General features: G+C 45.2%; 1 protein-coding gene across 1 annotated transcript in view; it reads right to left on the reverse strand.

Annotated features, from left to right (window-relative positions):
• Positions 1–24,557, reverse strand: part of lama1 (laminin, alpha 1) — a 60,112-nt gene that overhangs the window by 26,477 nt on the left and 9,078 nt on the right. The window contains exons 6-21 of the mRNA XM_085763053.1: positions 24,305–24,484; positions 16,031–16,120; positions 15,783–15,900; positions 14,769–14,947; positions 14,161–14,254; positions 13,916–14,073; positions 13,686–13,826; positions 12,466–12,624; positions 12,275–12,376; positions 11,769–11,983; positions 11,500–11,611; positions 11,235–11,345; positions 10,938–11,065; positions 10,754–10,840; positions 10,461–10,672; positions 346–452 (exon numbers count right to left, since the gene is read on the reverse strand). Of these exons, the coding sequence (XP_085619179.1) occupies positions 346–452; positions 10,461–10,672; positions 10,754–10,840; positions 10,938–11,065; positions 11,235–11,345; positions 11,500–11,611; positions 11,769–11,983; positions 12,275–12,376; positions 12,466–12,624; positions 13,686–13,826; positions 13,916–14,073; positions 14,161–14,254; positions 14,769–14,947; positions 15,783–15,900; positions 16,031–16,120; positions 24,305–24,484 (2,193 nt within the window). The remainder of the gene's footprint in view (positions 1–345; positions 453–10,460; positions 10,673–10,753; positions 10,841–10,937; positions 11,066–11,234; positions 11,346–11,499; positions 11,612–11,768; positions 11,984–12,274; positions 12,377–12,465; positions 12,625–13,685; positions 13,827–13,915; positions 14,074–14,160; positions 14,255–14,768; positions 14,948–15,782; positions 15,901–16,030; positions 16,121–24,304; positions 24,485–24,557) is intronic.

Here is a 24,557-nt window from a genome sequence, read left to right on the forward strand (position 1 = left end):
CAGAGCTTCTCACAGCTCTTAGTCGACATGAGGGTGAGTAGATAATGAGTAAAATTTGAATTTTGGGTGAACTATCCCTTTAACAGATTACAGATATCGCTATGGCGTCATTTTGACTATATGAAAAATTATTTTAGCATCATTAAGCAGAAAATGCAGAGCCAACATTGTGTCTATAACCAGATGCAAATAGATATTTCTTCCTCTGAAAACTACTATGAAGTGTGAAGATAGATAGATAGATAGATAGATAGATAGATAGATAGATAGATAGATAGATAGATAGATAGATAGATAGATAGATAGATAGATAGATAGATAGATAGATAGATAGATGTGTATTACCTGGCAGCGATCACAGGTGCGTCCTATCACATTCCCTCTACACAAACAGTGACCTGTTGTGGCATCACACTCACTGGAGAGGGCGCCGTTGACATCACAACCACACTCTGATAGAGAGAAAGAAACCCCCCCACTGTCAGTCTGATGTAGGACTGGACCCCCACTCTCGTTGGTCCCTGTGTCACACTCAGTTTATCTCTGGCTTCATATTCACAGCACACATTAAAACAACTACATGTCCTATGACTCTGTGTGTCTATCAAAGCTGTAAGTGGAACTGAGTCAGCAGCAGCAGAGACATGACAAAACATCCTGAATTGACCCTGAATGTGAAACAGCCACCGTCACAGTTTAAAAAGGTGTCAGCATCTTACTTTACTTTATGTGTTTATTTGGATGGGACAGTGCACATTAATGGACAAAAACATGTAAATGTGCCGGATTATATATAGCAAGATGCTAATTTCCGTCCAGAGTCCCATAAACATAAAAACAGTTCAATAACAGTACACATAATAATGTAGACAACACAAAAAGACAAAAAGGCAACTATGACAATGAAGAACATATTGACAAACATATTCCACACAGGTAGGGGGAGGTTGCACAAGGCCCTAAAGTGCACATCAGTTTAAAGTGCCAGGTTGTATTGCACGATGCCCATTACACCCAGTTGCACGAGCAGAAGTGTGTAGATATTGCACAAAATGTAATGCATAATTATTAGGGCTATGACTCGATTAAAAAAATTAATCGAATTAATTAGAGGCTTTGTAATTAATTAATCGCATTTTAATCGCATATAAATATTTGACCTGAGGACAGTGAGAAGCTTTTTTTTTTCACATGGATTTTAGTATACCATTGAATGACTGAATACATAAGCTTAAGCATTCAAGGTGATACTTAACCAAGAATAACAGACTAGGGATGCAAATTATCCATTAATTCATTAATGGATATTTGATACATACAGATTAAATGGTCTTTCCTTCCAATACACTATGATGATTACTGTAGTATTTAACTAGGCTACTTAGATCACAGTAGCTAAACTGATTTGGTGAACTCAGCCTGATGTAAACATTAATAAAACTCAGTAACCAATCACACAGCTCCATGTTGTCTCTGTGTGATGTTCAGGGACAGTCAGGACAGTCTGAAGACAGAGCTCTGAGGGTGAAGTCCTATCATAATGAGATGAGCTGCACCTGTGACAGTGACAGGTCATAGATATAGCGCTGCAGCTGAGCAATTAGCGCTATATAGCGCATTTAGCGTGCGCCCGTGTCTGTGTGTCTATGTGCAGGCAGAGATCAGAGATGGTGTTTTAAATAACCATGCTAGCGTTTCACCAGCTCTCATCTCTGCCAGTCAGCCTCTCAAACTCCCGCCTCTCTCGCGTGCGGGCGCACCGCGCGTAGACACACGTGAGGAAAAAATAATAATAATAATTTGAAAAAAATATATATTTTTTTTTTTAACCCATAAGGACCCACGGTGACACGGGTGTCACACTGCCTTCAAGTGTCCTGGAAAGCCCCTTACACATATTTATGTTGAACTTTTAACTCATGAAGTCCCTAAGTGACATCTACTCAACATCCTGGTGCAGTCACATGACTCTCTGTGAATCTCTCTATCCATGACAACATTTCCAAGATGGTGGCCAGCAGAGTTGGCACATTTCACAGAGGCAGCTACTTTTAAAAAGCTTGCTTTCTGTCAATAAAATAAGCCACCACCCATTTCACAATGCAAATCCTTTTATAACATGTCCCTTGTTGTATTTAACCTGTTCTGACCTCATTTTTTGAAGAAACTCATATAGAACAACTTAAGAAAATATTGCTGTGACAGGAAAAATACCATGTGACACCTATGTCACAATAAGAAAAATGGCAAAGAACTGCTCAATTAAATTAGGTGATTCAGGTATTTTGAATTAATATACTCTATGTTGTTCAATTTAAAACATAATTTAAAAATGTTAAACATAAAAATAATGTCAAATTCAATCAATATTTAATAAAATGATATATCAGTCCGGAAATTGAACCACAGATTTAGCAGAGACACTCTTCTCAGTGAATGAACAAGATTTTAGTATCCCATGCTGGTCCCATATTAATGTAATTATGCTTTTTTGCTGTATTTTTTGTAACAAAATAGGATACAGTGTTCAGGATGTACTGACGATCATCAGACGTGCAATAGATGTTGTATACAGAACAACAAATACAGCAAAGAAGAATGAGAGTTTACATAAGAAAATATTAGGAAACAAATAAGAAAAGTTAACACAGTCAAACAGTCATGAACCAGGTTTGAGACAAGGGTTCTGGACTGCTGTAGTGATGGGAGAGAGGGTCCCATGTGGTGCATTGTGAGAGAAGGACATTTTACCCGGCTCAGTTCTGACGAATGGAATATGACCCAACTATCAGTTCTGTGAGTGGGTACCAATGTTTTGTGATAACAGAGATGATAAATAAGGAGACAATAACTGTGACAAGGCTTTAAAAATGGATAAAAACCAATGCTGTTTTCCCCGTACTGTCAGAAATGACCAGCCGACATTTTGATAAAGAGTGCCGTGATGAGTATTATATGAAGCATTGGAAATGAAATGTAAGGCTGAGTGGTAAACAGCATCCAGTGGAATCAAAGTGGAACTAGCAGCTCTTCCATAGATGTCATCTCCATAGTCTAAAACAGAGAAAAGATAGTGTCTCCAATTTTTTTCATGTGGTGAGTAGGGAAACGGTGCTTATTTCTGTATAGAAAGCCAAGTATTGTTCTTAGTTTAGCAATGAGGGTGGTGATATGGTGCTTAAAATTAAGACAACTGTCCATCCAGATGCTAAGGTATTTGTAGTTGGAAAGAAAATTGTGGTTGCACAGCTTTTAAGGCTTCAGTAACTGGTTAAAGCCTTCAATATGAGGCAATATTCGCATTTCTATAGTGTTTTGCCTTTTTTGTTGTGAAACTTGTCTTAAAAAGGTGTTAATAGTAACCAGCAAATTTTTAATTTTGATATATGTTATGGAAATGCAAATAAAAGCTCAAATTTGTGTTACAGAGCAAAAGAAAATGTCAAGCCCATTTAAGCCTGCCACACACATAAAGATTTTATAAATCTCAACCGATTTATTATCTGTGAGAGACCCCACACATGAAGATAAAAAATCTGTGATTGAACAGTTTTAATCATATTGTGTGTGGTGTGCTGCGATATTCCAAACACAACACACCACACACATTAAGATTTTTCAGAATCTTGACCCTCTGGTCAGAAAACAATCCGCGGCATCAGCAGCGATACCAGGGGTGTCGTTGTAGCTACTCTTTCGGGTCTATTTCCGGAATGGACAATGAGAGCGACGTAATTTTTTTTTAATGAAAGCGGGACACTTCAGCCTTTACAACGATCCCATCTGTGTGTGTCTGTGGCTCCGAACACCGAGCAGTCAAGCGGCTGTCCAATAGGGAGCCGTGCGCTGTCACATGACGGGCTGTGAGCGGCGGTCACATGATCGTTTAAACATGGCTGCTGTATTGCTGGCTGTTGCCGGCTACGAGCGCTAAGTCTTTGCTATCGGCTATCAGGAAACCTCCCGTGTGCGTGAATGTCTGTGTGAACCTCATGTAACACCAGGGCTGCACCGTGGCTCTCTGTGGGGTTGCCGGTGTTGTGCGGAGAAGTGGCTTGTTGCCGCGAGCAGCAGCATGCAGAGCTCGGTGAGCAGAGCTCAGCAAGCAGGCACTTCTCCGTACAACACCGGCTCTCCACACACAAGATGACTTTTGATTGAAACGGCCACCGAAGTCGGCCCCGATAATCGTAAATATTGAACATGTTTAATACTTACGATTATCGGCGCCGAACGTTTTCCGAGCCGATTGTCGGGGGAATTTTGACTCTTTAAGGCCCTTTCACACCGGAGACGTATTTTTCGCGCGAATAATTCGCGCATCAATATTTTTTTTCGAACCCCGGTTTTCATCACAGGTCCTTTCACACCGACCGCGAATGTGTCGCGGCGAAAATGCGACATAATTTTTTTTCGGAGCGAGGTCGATTTTTCTGAGCTTTCGCCCGGCGAATAAACGCATCAACCAATCATGTGCCGTGAAAAGGAGGTACGTCACAGCCCCCACGTCAGAACACAGACAGCTGTTTCCCATAACAGACGGTGGCCGCACAGTCTCGGGCCGCCACAGTCTCTCACAGGAAAAATAAGTTGTTTCACCGTCTTTGCTCTCATCTCTGCCAGTCAGCCCCTCCACCTGCTGTCTCTCTGGGCACACACACAGACACACGCACACACACACGGACATGCGGGCGCATGGACACGTGCTTGGCCGCTAATGTAGCCTAAACAATAAATAACCTGTGTCTCGGAGGAGAGAGGAAGAGGAGGAGAAGAGAGGAAGAGGAGGAGGAGAAGAGAGGAAGAGGAGGAGGAGAAGAGAGGAAGAGGAGGAGGAGGAGGAGGAGGAGGAGAGAGGAGGAGGAGAAGGAGAGGAAGAGGAGGAGGAGGGGGGGTAAGTGGAAAGAGGAGAGGAGGAGGAGAAATAGCAATGTGTTCATATCAGATATTGATCAGTGATCAGACAGTGAGCTGCTGTGTTGAGTGAAGTTGGTGACAAGACAACAGTGGCATAGTGAATACGTGAGGGATAATTAACAGATTGAAGACCTGACGTGGAGGCGAAGAACCAGCCGTCGCAAAGCGAAACTTTGGAATCTAATTGTCGCATCTGTCGCATATTCGCGTCGCCGCCGGTGTGAATGGTTTTGATGCGAAATATTTGGCCGCGAATATTTCGCAATTTCGTGTCGTTTATTCGTTACGTCCGCGGTGTGAAAGCGCCTTAACACACCACACACTACAAGAGAATCTTATAAGATAATCTTAAGACCTTAAGATAATCGGGCGGTGTCTGTCCGTGGTCGGAAGGGGGAAAATCGGGGCAAAATCAGCCCGATTATCTTTATGTGTGTGGCAGGCTTTAATTTCAAGTGACAATTTAAGTTACCAAAAACGCCCGATGTGACATATAGGCTATGCAACATTCCAGATCTCTGACAATAGGTGGCGCTATTTAAAAAAAAACTTCAAAAATGTGTTCCATGCATTCCACTTGGTCTGTGTTTCACCCCACTTAGGCCTAGTCCACACGAACACGGGTATTTTTGAAACCGAACTTTTCTGGACCCCGGTTAAAAAAAAATTCGCGTCCACACCACCGGTGTGATAAAAAATAACTCCGTCCACATGAAACCGCAAATCCGTCTTCATGTGCATTCCAAAGCAGTAGGTGGTGATATCACTCCTAACAGGAAAGCAGCTATAACTTGTACAGAGAGAGTGGAGGCTCAAACAGCTCAAACTGACCGGCACCGCGAGTCCGCGCTACTAACACACCCCGCCCGTAATCTCTTGTTTATGACAGATACGAAAATACACAAATACACACATCGTAACGATAATCCATCGATCCACTGATTGATTCTGAAAGGCTTCATTTAAAACAAATGTACAGGACGGAAGGAAGCAACACAGTGGGGAAGTGACCGCAATTTACAATTTGATAAAAGCCTATTTTAGCCATATCAGCATGGTGGGGTCCGCCCGCTATTCCGACATGTCTCTATTTAGACATCCCGCTATTAGACGACATCCCTCTATCTAGACATGCCGGTAGTCCGACACTTTTTGATACCGCTATTCCGATTTTTTTTTTTTTTTTTTTTTACAGCTGCGATACCCAGGCGCGTCTCTCTCTCTTTTCTTTTCAGCATGCCTGTCACCGGTTTGATGAGGGAGTGATGTTCTTAATCTCAACAACTCAACTATCAAGTCGCAAACAAAACTAACACACATGATAAACAAACAGAACTATGCTGCAGTTTGTTTGTCAAGTTAACCTGTCACCTTCAGCACCACGGACAGCGGAGAGCTGCGTCTGTGAGCGTCTGGGCTCTGGGCTCAGGGCCTGGGGCCTCATTTATCAAAACTGTAAGTAAGCAGTGTAAAACTGCTGCTACTAAATGTTTTGCTTTAGGCCTACGGAGAAAAGACACCCAAAATATTTACACCTTTTTCAGATCTATCAAACTGTGCATGCACAACTGACAACTCTCCGCAATTTCTCTTTGATAAATCAAACTGGTTACAAGAATGGTGTGCAGTTGTGCACGTGAACACACCTCTGCCCCCGGAATGCGTAGACACAATGGTCAGCACGTGCATATTAATTAGCCATGTGCTCTCTGTGGAGCAGCAACAAAGTTATTCTCTCTTCAGCTGACTTCAGTGACAGAATAATAACAGTCTCAGTAGCTGCAGATCAGGGGTGCTGCTGCCGGTGTGTTTTTAAACTTGGATGTTTGTTTTTTCTTCTCTCTTATAGGCCTATGTATTTGTGTATGAGAAACAGTGTCTCAGATGAAGAAAAAAAATCAGGACAGGTCTGACTATAATGTAGCCTAATCAATCAATGTCGGAAAAGCGGAATGTTTGAAAAATAGTAAAGTGCCCCTACTCCGACAATGAAAAAAAGAATCTCGGAATAGTGGGACGCTTGAAAAATAAAATTAGAAGTCAATGTCGAAATAGCGGCATGTCGGAATAGCAGCATGTAACCACATATGGTGACCACGCGGTTTTGTATTAGTGTCCGCATGTTTAGTGATTATTGATATTCACAGGAGCGTCTGAGTGGTCAGTGCATGGTCAGCGTCGAGAACTTGACGTGCTAGCAACAGTAACTAGGGAGGGCAGGGATTTCTGAAAAATGTCCGGTTTTCCTGTCCACACGTGAAGCTGAAACCGGAGTTTTCGAAAAAGTTCACCCTGGACTCTGGTTACAAAAAACTCCGGTTTCAGGAGCCCAGTTCTGCGGTTACGTGTGGACGAAAGGCCAAACCGTGTAGAGAAACACACGGTTTCAAAAATACCCGGGTTCGTATGGACGGGGCCTTAATTTTCCTTCAAGGATAAATGGGTCTGGGTTCTTATGGGTTAATAAGCGCGATTAAAATGCGTTAATTTTTTAACGCGTTAATTTGTGTGTAATTAATTAATCGGAATTAATGCGTTAAAGTCCCAGCCCTAATAATTATATTATTTAAGTACTACTAAAACCAAAATGACATACACGAACATATTGTGAACAATTAACTGAAAATAAAAACTCAAATGCCCCGGCAGTTGTTCTAGGTTACAGGTGGTCACATGTCTGTTTTGCTCCTAACCATGCTTTTAGTTTTTCCTTGAACACTCTCCCTAACTGTGACTGAGGTTATTCCAGGTTTGCCATGCACCTTTTATAGATAAAACATTTTGACCAAAGTTCCTTCTGTGTGATCTCAAGGTCACCTCTTGTGCCTGATCTGGTACCTGGTCCTGTCAGACTTTTTCTATGAATGTATTCTTTAACAGGAGTTGGTGCTGGTTCGTGTAGACCAGGGGTCTTCAACGTTTTCCAGGCCAAGGACCCCCAAACTGATGGAGAGATGGAGCGGGGACCTCCTACTTATATATATTGTACAAAATTGTGTTTTATATTTAACTAGTCCTGTATTGCCAGGAAATGATAATACATACGTAGTCTATGAAAAAAAGTGGAAAAGTCAGGGGGCAGGGGCCCACTTTAGTATTCTTTCAGGGGGCCCAGAATTCCTAGCAACGGCCCTGGTGCAATATGCCAAAAGTGCCATATTCTGGACTATAAATCACGCTTTTTTTAGGAGTTTGGCTGGTCATGGGACTCCTATATTTCAAAGGGACTTACATAAAAAATATATATGCCGTGCCATGATCACAACTACACTTGTGGTAACTGAACGCTGCTGCACCAATGAAAGAATTACTAAACCATAAAAAGACAGAGAAAACAAAGCAGTGTTTCCCCTACTTTGTTTTTTTCTCAGACTTTCTATGCATTTATTTTGAAAGGGCAGCTGGAGAGAGACGGGGGCGCGGAGAGAAAGTGAGAGGGGGGATTGACACGCAGCGATGGGACTGTCGGAGGGTCGCTGCAGCGTGTCATGTCTCGGTTCCACGGAGCGGTTCAGTGACGCTGCTTCATTACTGCTGCGCTATGAGCAGACGTGGCGGCGCGCGTAAACGTCACCATCGTATGAGTGTGTGCTGTGAATTAACGAGTGTGTATGGAGAATGAAAACTAAAGTCCTATCGTTGTGTAGCTGACGGTTCAGGGACCGAGTGTCACAGCACCACTGACAGCGGTGTGTGTGTGTGTGTGCGCGCGCCCGCCATCGGGCTGATTTTAGAGGGGGGTGGGGGGGAGTGAGCAAGAGAGAGAGAGACGGTGCGCCGTGTTTGTATCGGATACAATAAAGTCTCGCCTGACACCTATATTATAGGAAAACAAAGGACTTGTATGTAAAAATCTGATGTTCAGCAGCAGGGGACACCCCTATATTCACAATGGATCTTTTTTTCATAACTTCCTTTTGTCATATTTCTTTTCCCTCAACCAAAACTTTCGCGACCCCCCTGCAGTACCTCCGCGGACCCCCTAGGGGTCGCGGACCCCCTGTTGAAGACCTCTGGTGTAGACACTTATTATGAAAACAAACATTTTTAAACACTGCCAAGTTTTCGAAGTCTAAAGTGATGCTTTTCCAGAACCTTAGAATGATGATAGGAGTTTTGGTCTATATCTTAACTGCTCTGTTATACAGCTGTTCTATGAAATGCCCAGTTTGTGAAGCAGTAATCAATATGAGAGAGAATCAAACAGAAGAGGTTTTGGCTGCATCAGCTGTTAAGACGGGCCAAATTTGTTTAAAATTCAGTTAAAGTTAAAATTGACTGTGTGTATGAATCTTCATATTGATCTGATACTAGTGCTCAGTGATTATCTGATGACTGGTCAGTGAATGAACAGTCAGACTGCAGGTCAATGAGGTCTCTCTGGCACACACACACACACACACACACACACACACACACACACACACACACACACTCACACTCACACTCACACTCACACTCACACTCACACTCACACTCACAATCAGAGTCATGTGACAGCAGAAACAAGGAGGTCAGAGGTCAAACCTAATCTGGATTTGAAAAGATCAACATTCCTGCTGCTACACATACAGGGCAGTGTGTGTGTGTGTGTGTGTGTGTGTGTGTGTGTGTGTGTGTGTGTGTGCAGTCTAAACCTTAGGATGTTTGGTCTATTAAAAGTGAAGGTTGTTACTGATGGCATTGTGTTTAGATAAATAGTAGAACCAGTTGAACCTTGACTCCAGCAGCATCGATTCGATAAACTCGTTTCTAAACTGAAACTGAAATTAGGTTTCTTTTTTAGGAAATAAATCATATTTTTCATTGCAAGTCAGGAAACACTTGATCAGCAGAACTTTTTTTACCCTTGTTGGACTACGGAGACCTGCTTTTTATGAACGCTCCTAGTCAATTTTTAAAGAAGTTGGATACTGTATATCACTGTGCTTTGTGTTTTATTACTGGTTGCAACTACCGTGTACATTACTGTTCCTTATATGCCGTCGCACATTGTCCATCTCTCTCACTGGCTGACTTTTATTTATAAATCTAATCTTGGACTTTTGCCTACATATTTGTGTGTACACATGTGTAGAAACCACAGCCGATATGGCCCTGCGTTCTCTGGACATTATACAGATGAAGGTCCTGAGAGTGAGAACGGAAATGGGCAAAAAGTCTTTTCAATTTTCTGCCCCGTCGACCTGGAACGATGTGCAGAAGGACTTGAAACTGACACATCTTGTAACTCTGGAGGAATTCAAGTCAATTATAGACCATTGTGTCTTGTGTGTTGTTATAATAGACAGAGAATTGAGCTCAGTCGGATTGTGTGATTGCATTGTCTAACCATGTTTCCCTGAAATGTGTGATTGTATTGTATTTGTGTTGTGTAACTATTTGGCTTTTTGCTGCCGTCTTGGCCAGGTCACTCTTGAAAAAGAGTTTTTACCTGGTTAAATAAAGGATGTTGATTGGTTGATATTCCCCTGTATGTCCTGACCAACCACTGTGCTGCCTGGACCATCTACTGTATGTGTGTCTGTGTGTGTGTGTCTCACCCCGACAGTCTTTGGCATGCACGCCGTCTCCATAGTAACCGGACCGACAGACCTCACAGTGTCTCCCGGCTGTGTTGCCGAGGCAACGCAGACACTCCCCGGTGATTGTGTCGCAGTGTCCCGCCTCACTGACGTCCACGTTGCCGTTACACTCACAGCGGACACACGATCCGCCCACCACCTGGGGGTTACCGTAGTAACCACTGGCACACCTGAATACACACACACACACACACAGTGTTACACCAAGTCCTCCTGTCCACTGATGGACAGATCAGCCTGTCAGTCCTCACCTCTCACAGTTGGTCCCTGTGTATCCTTCCTGACACTGGTCACAGGACACATGACCAGACGTCTCCAGGAGACAGGTGGGACTGAACCTGAGACACACACACACACACACACACACACGTATTAATATGACTTCATTAAACACTCACTCACAGTCAGTGTGTTTGTGTATTTATCCAAACATACCTGTTGGACGGCACCGTCAGAGGACATGGACACAGCCGACAGTCATCTGCTGTCCCCTCAGTCGAGTCGCCATAGAAACCAGGGAGACACTGATCACAGTGAGGGCCTGTGGTGTTGTGGATACAGCCCTGATAGAAATAGAGACCAAAGACAGACAAATCAGAGAGACAGAGACAGAGTCAGAGACAGAGTCAGAGACAGAGTCAGAGACAGAGTCAGAGACATGTCAGAGTCAGAGACATGTCATTCTGCTTCATGTCCTCTCCCTGCTTGTTGATTGTGTTTGTTCAAACTTACCAAACAAACTCCGTTGATGTCACACTCTGTGGCGTGACCGTTACACTCACACTGCATACAGTTTCCTCCAAACACAACTCCTCCCACTCTGTAGAAACCTGAGAGACACGTCTACAACACAACACACACAGAGAAATACACAATATTACTTAATGGTTAGTAAATCTGGGACTCCGTGTCAAAGCTGTCCATAGGAAATGATTAATGTCAACAGTACTAATAGTTCCAGCAGGCAAAAGTCAAATTTCCAAGGTGAACTACTGACCTCACAGGAAGTACCGCTGTAACCCCATGGACATTCACATGTCTCCACGGAAACTGCCAGAACCCCAGACGTTGATCCAGAGTCAGCAACATCCAGAGACACTGAGCTGAGTCTGAAGGACAGACACAGTAATTAGACAGCTGCTCCACTGATACAGGACTGTCAGGTCAAATTAACAGTATGAGTCAGAGGAGACCGTCCAAAAGTGTCCCGTGTTCGACAATGAGGAGGTTTCACCTCTGATGACTGATTTCATGACTTCTCCTCACCGTATCGGCCCTTCAGCCGGGGCATTCAGGTGAGCTCTGACCCTCAGCGCTGTCACGTCAGCCAGTACTGACAGCACGTCGTCGTGGGTTACATGACCACCTGTCTGGTCGTCCACGAACTGCCTCGGTACAATTTCCACAGAAGCCAAGCGCTCGGCCAACGGAGACAGGAAGAGGGGGAGAAGTCGAGAGAGACGAAGAGTCTGGGCGTTACCCTGGAGATGGGGATGAGGAGGATGAGGAGGAGATGAGAGCACAACGGATCACTTCAGTCTGGGGGTTGTAGTTCTTAAAGGAGACATATTCTGCCCCTTTCCCACAAATTATAATAGTTCCCAGGTGTCTTAAAGCCTGAAAATTTGATTTTTTTTGTAAATTCTCACATTTTGGGGGCAGGAAGGCAAAACAAACAGCCAGAAATATGTTAAAGAGCCTTCAAAAAGTCACATTTCCATTATATGTCCCCTTTAAAACACTGTAATTGCAGTTTTTAATGTGAAACTCACCTCAATGATGACATCAGAGTGGATGGAGAGAGAATGGTCTTCGTTGTCCAATGGGACATCGTAGACCACTGAGTAGTTCAGGTAACCTCCATAAGACAGCAGCTACAACCAGACAGACAGGAAGTAAGAGAAGTCACGCACGTTTACACTGATTGATGGCGTTATGTCCAAATATGGAGATGGTAGCTAACCTTGTTGCCGAGGAAACTAGCAGATGCTTCCCATGACAGTACTTGATGATGAGCGTGGACAAATGATTTGTTGCCAAGAATTGGGAGGTCATTGCCATCGATGACGGGAGGGGTGTGGAGGGGGTGAGGGGGGCGGAGCCAAGCATCTGTATATAGGACCTGAACAAACATCATCAGAAATTATACAACATGCTTATTTGTTCCATGAGAAAAAGCAGTGAGTGAAAGTCATGACGATAACGAGACGGTGAGGAGATAAACACGGCTCTCTGATGACGAAAACATGACGAGACGTGTGTGAGTTTTCGTTGACGAGACGAGAACGGACGTAAATGTTAGTGGTAGGGCTGTGATTGTGATTGTCATTACTTTAAAGCTTCACATGATTTAGCAACAGCTCCGTCAAAAATAGAACGACGCTGCTGGGTGGGTGGTCAGACGTTCAAAAATGCATGACATTTCTGCTTATTGTGTGTGTAATCTGTCAATTAATACCTAAATAGTATCTGCAATGCTACTGCATCCCATCCTTGTGTGGTCACACCCACCACCTGGCATGCAGCGCACATTCTGCTCAACACCCCTGCCGTCACTTGACGAGAAGATATATGGACGTATTTTAAATATAGTCCAGCAGGGGAAAAAAACTGAATGCACTAGGCTACTGTTACCACTTTATCTGTGTGTAGGCTAATGTATAATCCTTAGACCAGAAAGTATGTGTTGTTGGATGGAAACATTGTATGTCTAAAACCATTCCTTTATTATTGTAATTATTGGTGGAAATAGCCGATCTACAAGCTCACAGTGTGTTGCCATGTGTTGAATTTATAGATCTGCTATTTTCACAACTTAGGTGTGACACTCTTGTATGATGAAGTAGGGCATCAATTCATGAAAAAAAGTTGAAATATTGAGATAAAAGGTTTCTGCCCAACAGCAATCTCCAATAGCCTACTTAGTGAATTAATTTGTTAAAAGACTATTCTTTTTTTGTTTACTAAAACTGACTAAAACTAGACTAAAACCTTTTTGAGTTTTCATCGACTAAAACTAGACTAGAACTATCACATATAGAAATGACTAAAATTGACTATAACTAATAAACATTTTAGTCCAAAAGACTAAAACTAAGATTAAATCTAAAATGCCTGCCAAATACAACACTGAGTAGAAGTGTGCATGTGGATTGTGTGTGTGTGTGTGTGTGTGTGTGTTACCTGAGCTTTGGACCAGGTGGAGCTCTCACACACATCAGACACGCCAAAACAAAAGCAGTTGGTGCAGCCGAGTGGATTGTGTTTCTGCAGGTTGTAGAAGCCTGGTTTACACAGGTCACAGTGAGCTCCCTCCACGTTGGCCTGAGGGACAGACAACAGATCACAGAACAGTTGAGACGTCAGCCACAGAGGGAGATCTCAGACGATAGATGAAGAGGTGAGGGGTTTACCTTGCAGGTGCAGGGGCTGCAGGGGTCGGTGTTGGTGCTGCCTGAGAGGTTACACTCACAGCGAACACACTCGGGAAAATCTCTGTATCCGAACGCACAACGATCACATCGCTGACCCGTGAACCCCTCCTTACACACACACTGCCCTGCAGACACACCTACACAGACATATACACACATGTTAGAGAATCTGCTGTGTACACAAACACAGTGATAATAATTATATTAAAAATAATGATAGTGACCTGGCTGTGTGTCGTCTCTGGAACAGACTGAAGACTTTGAACCTCTCAGATCACAGTTACATTCAAGACAGGGAAAGTCTGAATATGGAGAGACCTACACACACACACACACACACACACACACACACACACACAAACAATTAGTTAAGTTTTAAGCTTTAAAGGAGACATATTCTGCCCCTTTTCCACAGATTAAATAATTCCCAGGTGTCTTAAAGACATGTCTGTGACATGCTTTGGTCAAAATCCCCCAAGGATCAAACATCACAGCTCTTTTCATCCTCTCTAAACAGCCCTGTTCACAATGGCGGCTTTCAGTGTCTGTCCCTTTAAATGCAAATGAACCACTGCTTGCCCCGCCCCCTTCTAGTGCTACCAGGTAGGGGTGGGGTTATGCTAATTCAAAAACTAGTTACATCATTGTCAGACAACTGAGAGAACAGCTCATAAAACCACATGGATTTCAACCTAGGGAGTCTGAACATTACAGATTTGTCAGTTCTCACATTTGGGGGCCAGAAGGCAAAACAAACACCCAGATATAAAGAGCCTTCAAAAAGTGATATTTCCATTATATGCCCCCTTTAAGTCATTATTATGGACTGTACCTCAGCAGGTCTGTAGAATCCATCTCTGCAGGTCTCACAGTTGATGCCAGCTGTGTTCTGCTGACAGTCGATACAAACTCCACCTCCACGACGAACGCCACGTAAGTTCAAACTCAGAGAGAGCTCAGCCACCGTTTGGTTGTAGAAACAGTCGACTGCTTTGTTGTGACAGTTGCACTCTGAAAAACAGGTGAGAGAGAGACAGGTGAGATAGAGAGAGAGACAGGTGAGAATCAGAGAGGTGAGAGGCAGAGAAGTGAGACAGACAGCAGGAGATAGACTAGCAGCAAGTCCTCAAAAAAGGCTTTAGTTTTTGAGATATGCCTACCCAAGGTAGAACAAAACACAACATTGTTTTTTTTTAATCTTCAGGGTCTCCCATTCATGAAATTGATTGTTGCAAACTTTTATTTTTGGGCAAACTTCGTTGGGGGTAAAGAGACGAATTAGGCCAGTCCGAATAAGGGAAAGATGACAAAAAAGCCCATCACTTGAGAATGTTCACTTTTTTTCTCATAATATTTGCTTATCTATGAACCAGGTCTCTGTCCTACATCACCAAAGAGTCAGAAAACATTTCTGAAAAATAAACCTGAAAACATAGCTTTAATTTATGCAGAAATTGCATTTTTGTGGACAGGAAATGGGGACTACTTTACTTTTCTCTTATTTATCAGAAAATAATAAATTCCTGTCAAATACAATGCTGCTGTATTACCCAAGATGTTACTGAACAATAACCAGTGGTTGTATGGAGATACCTTACAGTTTTATTGTAAAGATTCCTTTAGACAAACCCCCTCTCTGAAAATAGGCAAATTAGGCCAATCTGAACAACGGAAAGATGACAGAAATGCCATCACTTGAGAATTCTCAGTCTTTTTCTCATAACATTTGCTGAGCTATGAACCAGGAGTCTGTTCTACACCACCAAGAGTCTGAAATTAATTTACTGATTTGAAGTAGACAGCTACTTTGAGACACTTTTCATTCCCTGTCAACTCAGTCTCTTACTTTCACATGTGTTTCCCTTGGAGACCGTTCCTGGTTGCCATGGTAGTTGGTGGTACCCGGGGCAACACTGGTTACAGCTCTCTCCACAGGTGTTGTGTTCACACACACACTGCAGCTTCTGTACACACACACACACACACACACACACACACACACACACACACAGACACAGGTTGAGGACCACAGAAACATAGCAGAACACCATACAGGTGTACAGGTGTGTCCAAGCAAAACAAGTCTGATGTTACCTTGGTTACGGGGTCCAACGGACAGCTCTGAGCGTGTCCATAACAGATACACATCCCACCCACAGAGATGTCTTTGATGGAGTAATAATACTAAGAGAAAAACAATGATAAACAAAATGAATCAAGTGATATAACAAATAAATTAAACAACAAAATAAAACAGAATATTAAAGGAGAAGGAAAAAACCACAGCACATTCATCTTTTTTCAACATTTCACATTTTCACACTTCTTTAGGATTTGTCCTGCACCAATAAATAATAAAAAAAACAAACAAAGAAAACTCTTTAGTGTAAGATTCTGAAGTAGGCTACACCGCACCATCTCTATGCATTAACAGGAAGTGATGTTTTATTATTTTATCCACAGGTCTTTAGGCTCATTCATAATAGACAGCCTCCTTACACACTCTTACATTTATTTTACATGTATTACATGTAGAAGCTTATGAATATGGACAAAGACGGGTTAGAAACAGAGTAGAGCATCTTTGATATCGACTACGTAGCAGTGTCACCGGACACCGGGGGGGCAGTGGCGAGCAGTGTGGCCAGTTCAAGCCATGCTAATAACACACCTCGTAGTGAGACAGGACAGACGAGGACAGCTGTGAGGTGAACCATACCAAAGAAGAAGAGGAGGTCCACTCCGGGCTGATGTGGTTTAGAGTGGCGCCTCTAGTGGACAGGTTTGTTATAGGCCGGTATGTAAAACCAACCATATCAATCCACCCTATGGGACTTTAATTTAATAATTAAGTTATAATGTTATAGTTGATAAAGTACATGATAAAGTAGATTGAGTATTTATCTCATTTTTCTCACATTTAGCTAATTTTCTTATTGTATGAGACAGAATATGTAGAACAATTAATGTAAATAATATTAAACGCAGCCCGAACGAGCGACGTGGGCCCGCCCTCCCGTAGGCCCACCACCCGCGGGAGGGTTCATAAGGGGCAGGTGCCGTGTGTTTTGGGTGGCAGCCGTGGGCGGGGGCCCCGGCGACCCAATCCCTGGACGACGACTCTGGCTTTAGGGACATGGAATGTCACCTCGCTGGGGGGGAAAGAGCCTGAGCTCGTGCGGGAGGCTGAGAGGTACCGACTAGAGATAGTCGGGCTCACCTCCACGCACAGCCTGGGCCCTGGAACCCAACTCCTTGAGAGAGGTTGGACTCTCTTCCACTCTGGAGTTGCCCATGGTGAGAGGCGGCGAGCTGGTGTGGGCTTGCTCATAGCTCCCCAGCTCAGCCGCCATGTGTTGGAGTTCTCCCCACTTAACGAGAGGGTCGCTTCCCTGCGCCTTCGGGTCGGGGATAGGTCTCTCACTGTCGTTTCGGCCTACGGGCCAAGCGGCAGTGCAGAGTACCCGGCCTTCCTGGAGGCCCTGGGAGGGGTGCTGGAAAGTGCCCCAACTGGGGACTCCATCGTTCTGTTGGGGGACTTCAACGCTCACGTGGGCAGCGACAGTGTTACCTGGAGAGGTGTGATTGGGAGGAACGGCCTCCCCGATCTGAACCCGAGCGGTGTTTTGTTATTGGACTTCTGTGCTAGCCACAGTCTGTCCATAACAAACACCATGTTCGAGCATAAGGGTGTCCATCAGTGCACGTGGCACCAGGACACCCTAGGCCGGAGGTCAATGATCGACTTTGTAGTCGTGTCATCTGACCTCCGGCCGTATGTCTTGGACACTCGGGTGAAGAGAGGGGCTGAGCTGTCAACTGATCACCACCTGGTGGTGAGTTGGATCCGCTGGCAGGGGAGGAAGCTGGTCAGACCTGGAAGACCCAAGCGTATCGTGAGGGTCTGCTGGGAACGTCTGGCAGAATCCCCTGTCAGGGAGGTCTTCAACTCCCACCTCCGGGAGAGCTTTGACCGGATTCCGAGGGAGGCTGGAGACATTGAGTCTGAATGGACCATGTTCTCCACTTCCATTGTTGACGCGGCCGTCCGGAGCTGCGGCCGTAAGGTCTCCGGCGCCTGTCGCGGCGGCAATCCCCGAACCCGGTGGTGGACACCGGAAGTAAGGGATGCCGTCAAGCTGAAGAAGGAGTCCTACCGAGCCTGGCTAGCTCGGGGGACCCCCGAGGCAGCTGACGGGTACCGGCAGGCCAAGCGGACGGCAGCCCGGGCGGTCACGGAAGCAAAAACTCGGGTCTGGGAAAAGTTCGGGGAGGCCATGGAGGAGGACTACCGGTCGGCCTCGAGGAAATTCTGGCAAACCATCCGGCGCCTCAGGAGGGGGAAGCAGTGCTCCGCCAACACTGTTTACAGTGGAGGAGGGGAGCTGTTGACCTCGACTGGGGATATCGTCGGGCGGTGGAAGGAATACTTCGAGGATCTCCTCAATCCCACTGACACGCCTTCCGTCGAGGAAGCAGAGGCTGAGGATTCAGAGGTTGATTCATTCATCACCCAAGCTGAAGTCACTGAGGTAGTCCGGAAGCTCCTCAGTGGCAAGGCACCGGGGGTGGATGAGATCCGCCCTGAGTACCTCAAGTCTCTGGATGTTGCGGGGCTGTCGTGGCTGACACGCCTCTGCAGCATCGCGTGGCAGTCGGGGACAGTGCCTCTGGACTGGCAGACCGGGGTGGTGGTCCCTCTCTTCAAAAAGGGGGACCGGAGGGTGTGTTCCAACTACCGGGGGATCACACTCCTCAGCCTCCCGGGGAAAGTCTATTCCAGGGTGCTGGAGAGGAGAATTCGGCCGATAGTCGAACCTCGGATTCAGGAGGAACAATGCGGTTTTCGCCCTGGCCGTGGAACGCTGGACCAGCTCTACACCCTCCGCAGGGTGCTCGAGGGTGCATGGGAGTTTGCCCAACCAGTCCACATGTGTTTTGTGGACTTGGAGAAGGCTTTCGACCGTGTCCCACGTGGCATCCTGTGGGAGGTGCTCCGAGAGTATGGGGTCGGAGGCCCTCTGCTGAGGGCTGTACGGTCCCTGTATGACCGGAGCAGGAGCTTGGTTCGCATTGCCGGCAGTAAGTCAGACCTGTTCCCGGTGCGTGTTGGACTCCGGCAGGGCTGCCCTTTGTCACCGGTTCTGTTCATTATTTTTATGGACAGAATTTCTAGGCGCAGCCAAGTGCCGGAGGGGGTACGGTTCGGGAGCCACTTGATTTCATCTCTGCTTTTTGCAGATGATGTGGTCTTGTTGGCTCCCTCGAGCCAGGACCTTCAGCATGCACTGGGGCGGTTTGCAGCCGAGTGTGAAGCAGCTGGGATGAGAATCAGCACCTCTAAGTCCGAGGCCATGGTTCTCGACCGGAAAAAGGTGGCTTGCACCCTCCAGGTCGGGGGAGAGTTCCTGCCTCAGGTGGAGGAGTTTAAGTATCTTGGGGTCTTGTTCACGAGTGAGGGGAGAACGGAGCGCGAGATCGACAGGCGGATCGGTGCGGCGGCCGCAGTAATGCGGTCATTGTATCGGTCCGTCGTGGTGAAGAAGGAGCTGAGCCGAAAGGCAAAGCTCTCGATTTACCGGTCGATCTACGTTCCCACCCTCACCTATGGTCATGAACTCTGGGTCATGACCGAAAGAACTGGATCCCGGATACAAGCGGCCGAAATGAGTTTCCTCCGCAGGGTGGCGGGGCGCTCCCTTAGAGATAGGGTGAGGAGCTCTGTCACCCGGGAGGAGCTCGGAGTAGAGCCGCTGCTCCTCCACATCGAGAGGAGCCAGCTGAGGTGGCTCGGGCACCTGTATAGGATGCCCCCTGGACGCCTCCCTCGTGAGGTGTTCCGGGCATGTCCCACCGGGAGGAGGCCCCGAGGAAGGCCCAGGACACGCTGGAGTGACTACGTCACTCGGCTGGCCTGGGAACGCCTTGGGGTCCCCCCGGAAGAGCTGGAGGAAGTGTCCGGGGAGAGGGAAGTCTGGGGATCCCTGCTCCGACTGCTGCCCCCGCGACCCGGACTCGGATAAGCGGCGGACAATGGATGGATGGATGGAATATTAAACCAACACTAAGGAACTTTTCAACTTTCATAAAATATTTTCATAACTTTTGTGATGATACATCGACTTACAACAAGTTGAATGACACCTCTGTCATGGCCTGAGGGGGTCTGTATCTCTTTCTCTGGGTAGGAACCCTGCTCTCACTTAAGTTTCACTTTCACTTTTGCGAGTCACAACAAGGAGGGAACAGGCAAAACGGCACTTTAGCAATGAATTATGTTTGTGTTTTCACTTTGAAATGATCCACTGGAAACAGAAACTTAGTTTTGATGTCTTCTGTTAATTTTAATGCAGGATATTTACAGGGCTTCACGCTAATGTTCATGGGAAATGGAGTCTTCCTTCAGGCAAAACACTACCGCTTTGGTCCACAGGCGCCGCCAAACTCAACCAAAACTGAAAGTTCTTTAGTACTGCTTTAAATCCAAATGTTAAAATCTAAATATTAAATGTGAGCACATTACTGCAGCAGAAGTAAGCGATCCGGTGGTTTTGGCTAACTTCTTGTCAGCAGATAGAGTTAGCAGTCCCCGCCCTCGTCCCTACGTCACCACATTCACGCGCATCCCTTGGCTGCACACACAGAGAGGACCGCCCCTTTATGCCGTTCTCTCTCCTCATTGGATAAAGGTTGTAGGATACAAGGAAAGTTTTCTCCTTGGCTTACAGCAGAGCAGAGTGACTGACAGACCCGTGTTTCAGACCAAACACTCTCTAGAAGTGATTGCTGTCGGAAGATACAACTATTTAAGACTTATATTAAAGCAGAAGTAAGCGGAATGTTTGTGTTAATATAAGTCTTTAAATAGTTATATCTTCCGACAGCAGGAGAGAGAACGGCATAAAGGGGCGGTCCTCTCTGTGTGTGCAGCCAAGGGATGCGCGTGAATGTGGTGACGTAGGGACGAGGGCGGGGACTGCTAACTCCATCTGCTGACAAGAAGTTAGCCAAAACCACCGGATCGCTTACTTCTCACTTACTTCTGCTTTAAATAGAGTATGGGACTTTAATTGAATAATTTGGTTAGAATTTTGTAGTTGATAAAGTATGATAATGTTGATAGAGTAGGCTATTTAGCTCATTTCCTTCTTGTTTGAGACACAATAGATCATTTTATTAATAATTGAATATACAAATAGAACAATATTAAATCCAAATGTTAAAATCTAAATGTTATATGTAAACACTTTACTGCAGGGATTAATAACATTAATTATTTCTGATTCTCATCTTGAGTGTGTTCACATCTGCTCTAGCAGCTGACCTCTTTTAATCAGATCACCCGAGGCATAAGAGGTCTGAACTCGACGACACTGGTGCTGCACTTGTGTGAGGTTTGTCAACCTATATTGATGCACAGATCTAGTCTTTGTAACCCACTGCACAGCTGTTGCACTGAAATGGCATTTAATGTAGCAACGCCTCCAAGCTAATGAACAAATCAATTTTCCATCATGGTTGAGGAAAAGTAGTTTGGAAAGGAGATTATTTTGACTTTTCAACTGCATCAAAGAACATCAGAACCTGTCCAACTGAAGATGCTGAGGCAGGAGACAAGACCTAAGGGAAAACCTGTCTAAACATGTCAAACAAGAGGAACTAAAGCCGTGTTCATCATCTGATCACACATGTTCAAATTAGGGCTGTCAGAGTTAACGCGTTAATCGCGATGCGATTAATAAAAAAAATAGCGCGTTTTTTTTTTAAATCGCTGTTAATCGCGGCCCATTTTGTCCTCTGTCTGCTGGACTGGAGGACTGGAGTGTGGGACCTCCAGTCCAGTAGGTGGCGGTAAGGCACCTTCAAGTTGGTTGCTACACAAATATACACAGTCCAGAGCGATAGATATAACATATTATATCTATCGCTCTGACACAGTCTAACATATATCCACAGCTCCATCCATTGATTTTTTGATGGCTTCTTGTCAACAAATGCACATGGCGATGTATTGATTTTTTGATGGCTTCTGACGTAGCAAAGTAAAGGGCAATTTCCACTGGATGCAATTCGTTTCAATTCTGTGTGAGTTTCATGCATCATGTGTTTTGATTAGGTAGGCCTACTAGGTCTGGTCTAAAAGTTGCTTGTCTAGAGATTAAAACTTGGACTTTCAACACTTTGGAGTGTTGAATGTACAAAGCGCCATATATAATATTTTTAATAGAGATTAATCGCGAGTTAAAGCAGATATCAGTGGCACGGCCGTTTCGGCTAATGCTGTGTTCAAGGCAGGCTTTTGAAACCGTAAGTTACAGCTTCAAGTCACAACTACGACTTGGTAGCGTTCCAGGTAACCCGTAGCTCGTGTTTTTACCGTCCTGTTGTCTGTGAAAGTTCCCTATAACGGCCACTCGTAACTTCCGACCCGTGAACTCGTACCAGATCGAACTGGTATGACTTCACAGGAAGGAAAAACACAAAGTACGAGTTTCCTTGAACGCACCATGAGTTAGCAGCCCCCGCCCTTGTCAGGCATCAATTGGTCCTCGTGCTACGTCACCACATTCACGCGCATCCCTTGGCTGCACACACAGCCCTTCATGCCGTTCTCTCCCCTCATTGGATAACACTTGTATCCCACAAGGAAAATTTTCTCCTCGGGTTACAGCAGAGCAGAGTGACGGAGAGACTCGTGTTTAGGCTGAAATACTTCATGTAAGTGATTGCTGACGGAAAATAGGACTATTTAGGACTTATATTAGGGATGCAAATTATCGAGTAATTCATTAATCGATAGTTGATAGACCTTATCGATCGATGATCGATTAATTGATAAGCGGCGATTTTCCTGAGAACCTAAATTTAAGGGGAAAATTCCTTATGGACTTTACACTAGTATTTGTTAATTTATTTTAAGAGCACAGCACAATGAAAATGTTTAAGTAGCACGTTATTTGGGACAGAGAGCTCTGAGGTTGAAGTCCTATCATAATGAGATGAGATGAGGTGAGAGAGCTGCGTTTCCATTACAGATTTTCGCAAAATAAAAGCGATATTTCTGAAACTTCGAAAAAGTGCAATTGCCATTTGCGGGTGTTTCCATTGAAAGGTATTTTGCGAATGAGCCGTAATGCGTCTTGCGTTTCTATGGTGACGGCACAGCAATCTCAGCTGCCGACAGCTGTTGCTGTTATTGTTATTAACAAAGACGAAAACAGCGCTTGATTGCTGAAAGGCAAAGCCCGTGTGGCGCTGCAGCGGCCACAAATAAGGACGCACTCACACGGGCCAGTTGTACCGTGCTGAAGCCCGAATCCCCCCCCCCCCCCCCCCTGTCCCCCGCTGGCCCGCACTCACACCACCTCCAACCCAAGCTGCTCAAGCACGGCTGCCTCCGTTGATATAGAGGGATTATTTGTTTACCAACACAGCGGATGTGCGCTTTAACCTGACTGCAGAAAGAACGGAGCCTTTTAACACCAGCGGTGATGAGGCGCTGTCGCGCTGACAACAATATTGTGTCCACACACCCGTACTGGTTTATGTGACTTAAGGTGACATGTCGGCGCAGGAGGGAGTGGGAGCGTGGATGCGAGCCAGTCTCCTTCAACCATGCAGGGAAAAGGGGAATGATAGGAAAGGGTTTTCTAATTTATTGAGAAACAATGCCCAGGTCAGCAATGCATGACAATAAACATGTGGTTCATTTGTCCCCTCAAGTTACATAAACCAACACAGCTTGGACACACGCGCTGTTCTCCGCGGCACCGCAACGAGCGCTTTTTTTTTCTTTTCTTTTTTTTTTTTTAAATTAAGCTCCGGTAGCGACCGGCTAAACTACGGTAGGATACTGTAAACCAGCGCGGATCCGGTGTGTTTATCAAAGCTTGTCCGCCGTGCTGAGGCACCGGGTCGGTTTGAGCTGCGTTCAGGCTGCATTACAACTCCTCAGGCAGCTCCGTGTCGGCGGCTTTTTGACTCGTTACTCACCGGTCGTCTGTGTGTTAGCGATGGTACAGCCTGAGTCCCGTATAGCTACAACAGGTAACAGTGTTGTCTCTTTTCACCTCCTCTCCCTCTCTCCCTTGTGTGCTGCAGTGCGCAGCGCTGCACACGTTTACACAGAGATCTGCTACATTATGTCGGCTTTGCTTGTTTACATTTCACAGTAAAACTCCCATTGAAAAGGAACGATTAATTGCAAGTAATTTAATTTAATCGATTAAATTCTTTGCATCCCTAACTTATATTAACAAAAACATTCCACTGATATCTGCTTTAACTATGGAAAAAATGCGATTAATCACGATTAGAAAAATTAATCGTTTGACAGCCCTAGTTCAAATATGTATAAGCTTGTCTCACCCTCCTGGTGACAATGGGGTCAATCTCTCGGGGGTCGCGTGCACTCAGTGTCATCAGGTCGGCATTCAGAGTTCTGATTCGCTGAAGTCTCAGTCTAATGTAACGAGCTGAAGTGAAGTTCAGGAGGTCCGGGGTCAAATCATCAGCACTGGGACGACCATTAATCAGAGAGGTGTGGATCTGAGAGACAGACATGAGACATAGGGACAGGTCAGAGAGGACGTGGTAACACAAGAGAAGTTCAATCAGACAG

Source organism: Trachurus japonicus, chromosome 20 (assembly GCF_045865225.1).
Source record: "Trachurus japonicus isolate A0001 chromosome 20, Traja_1.0".
In the NCBI taxonomy this organism is placed as follows: domain Eukaryota; kingdom Metazoa; phylum Chordata; class Actinopteri; order Carangiformes; family Carangidae; genus Trachurus; species Trachurus japonicus.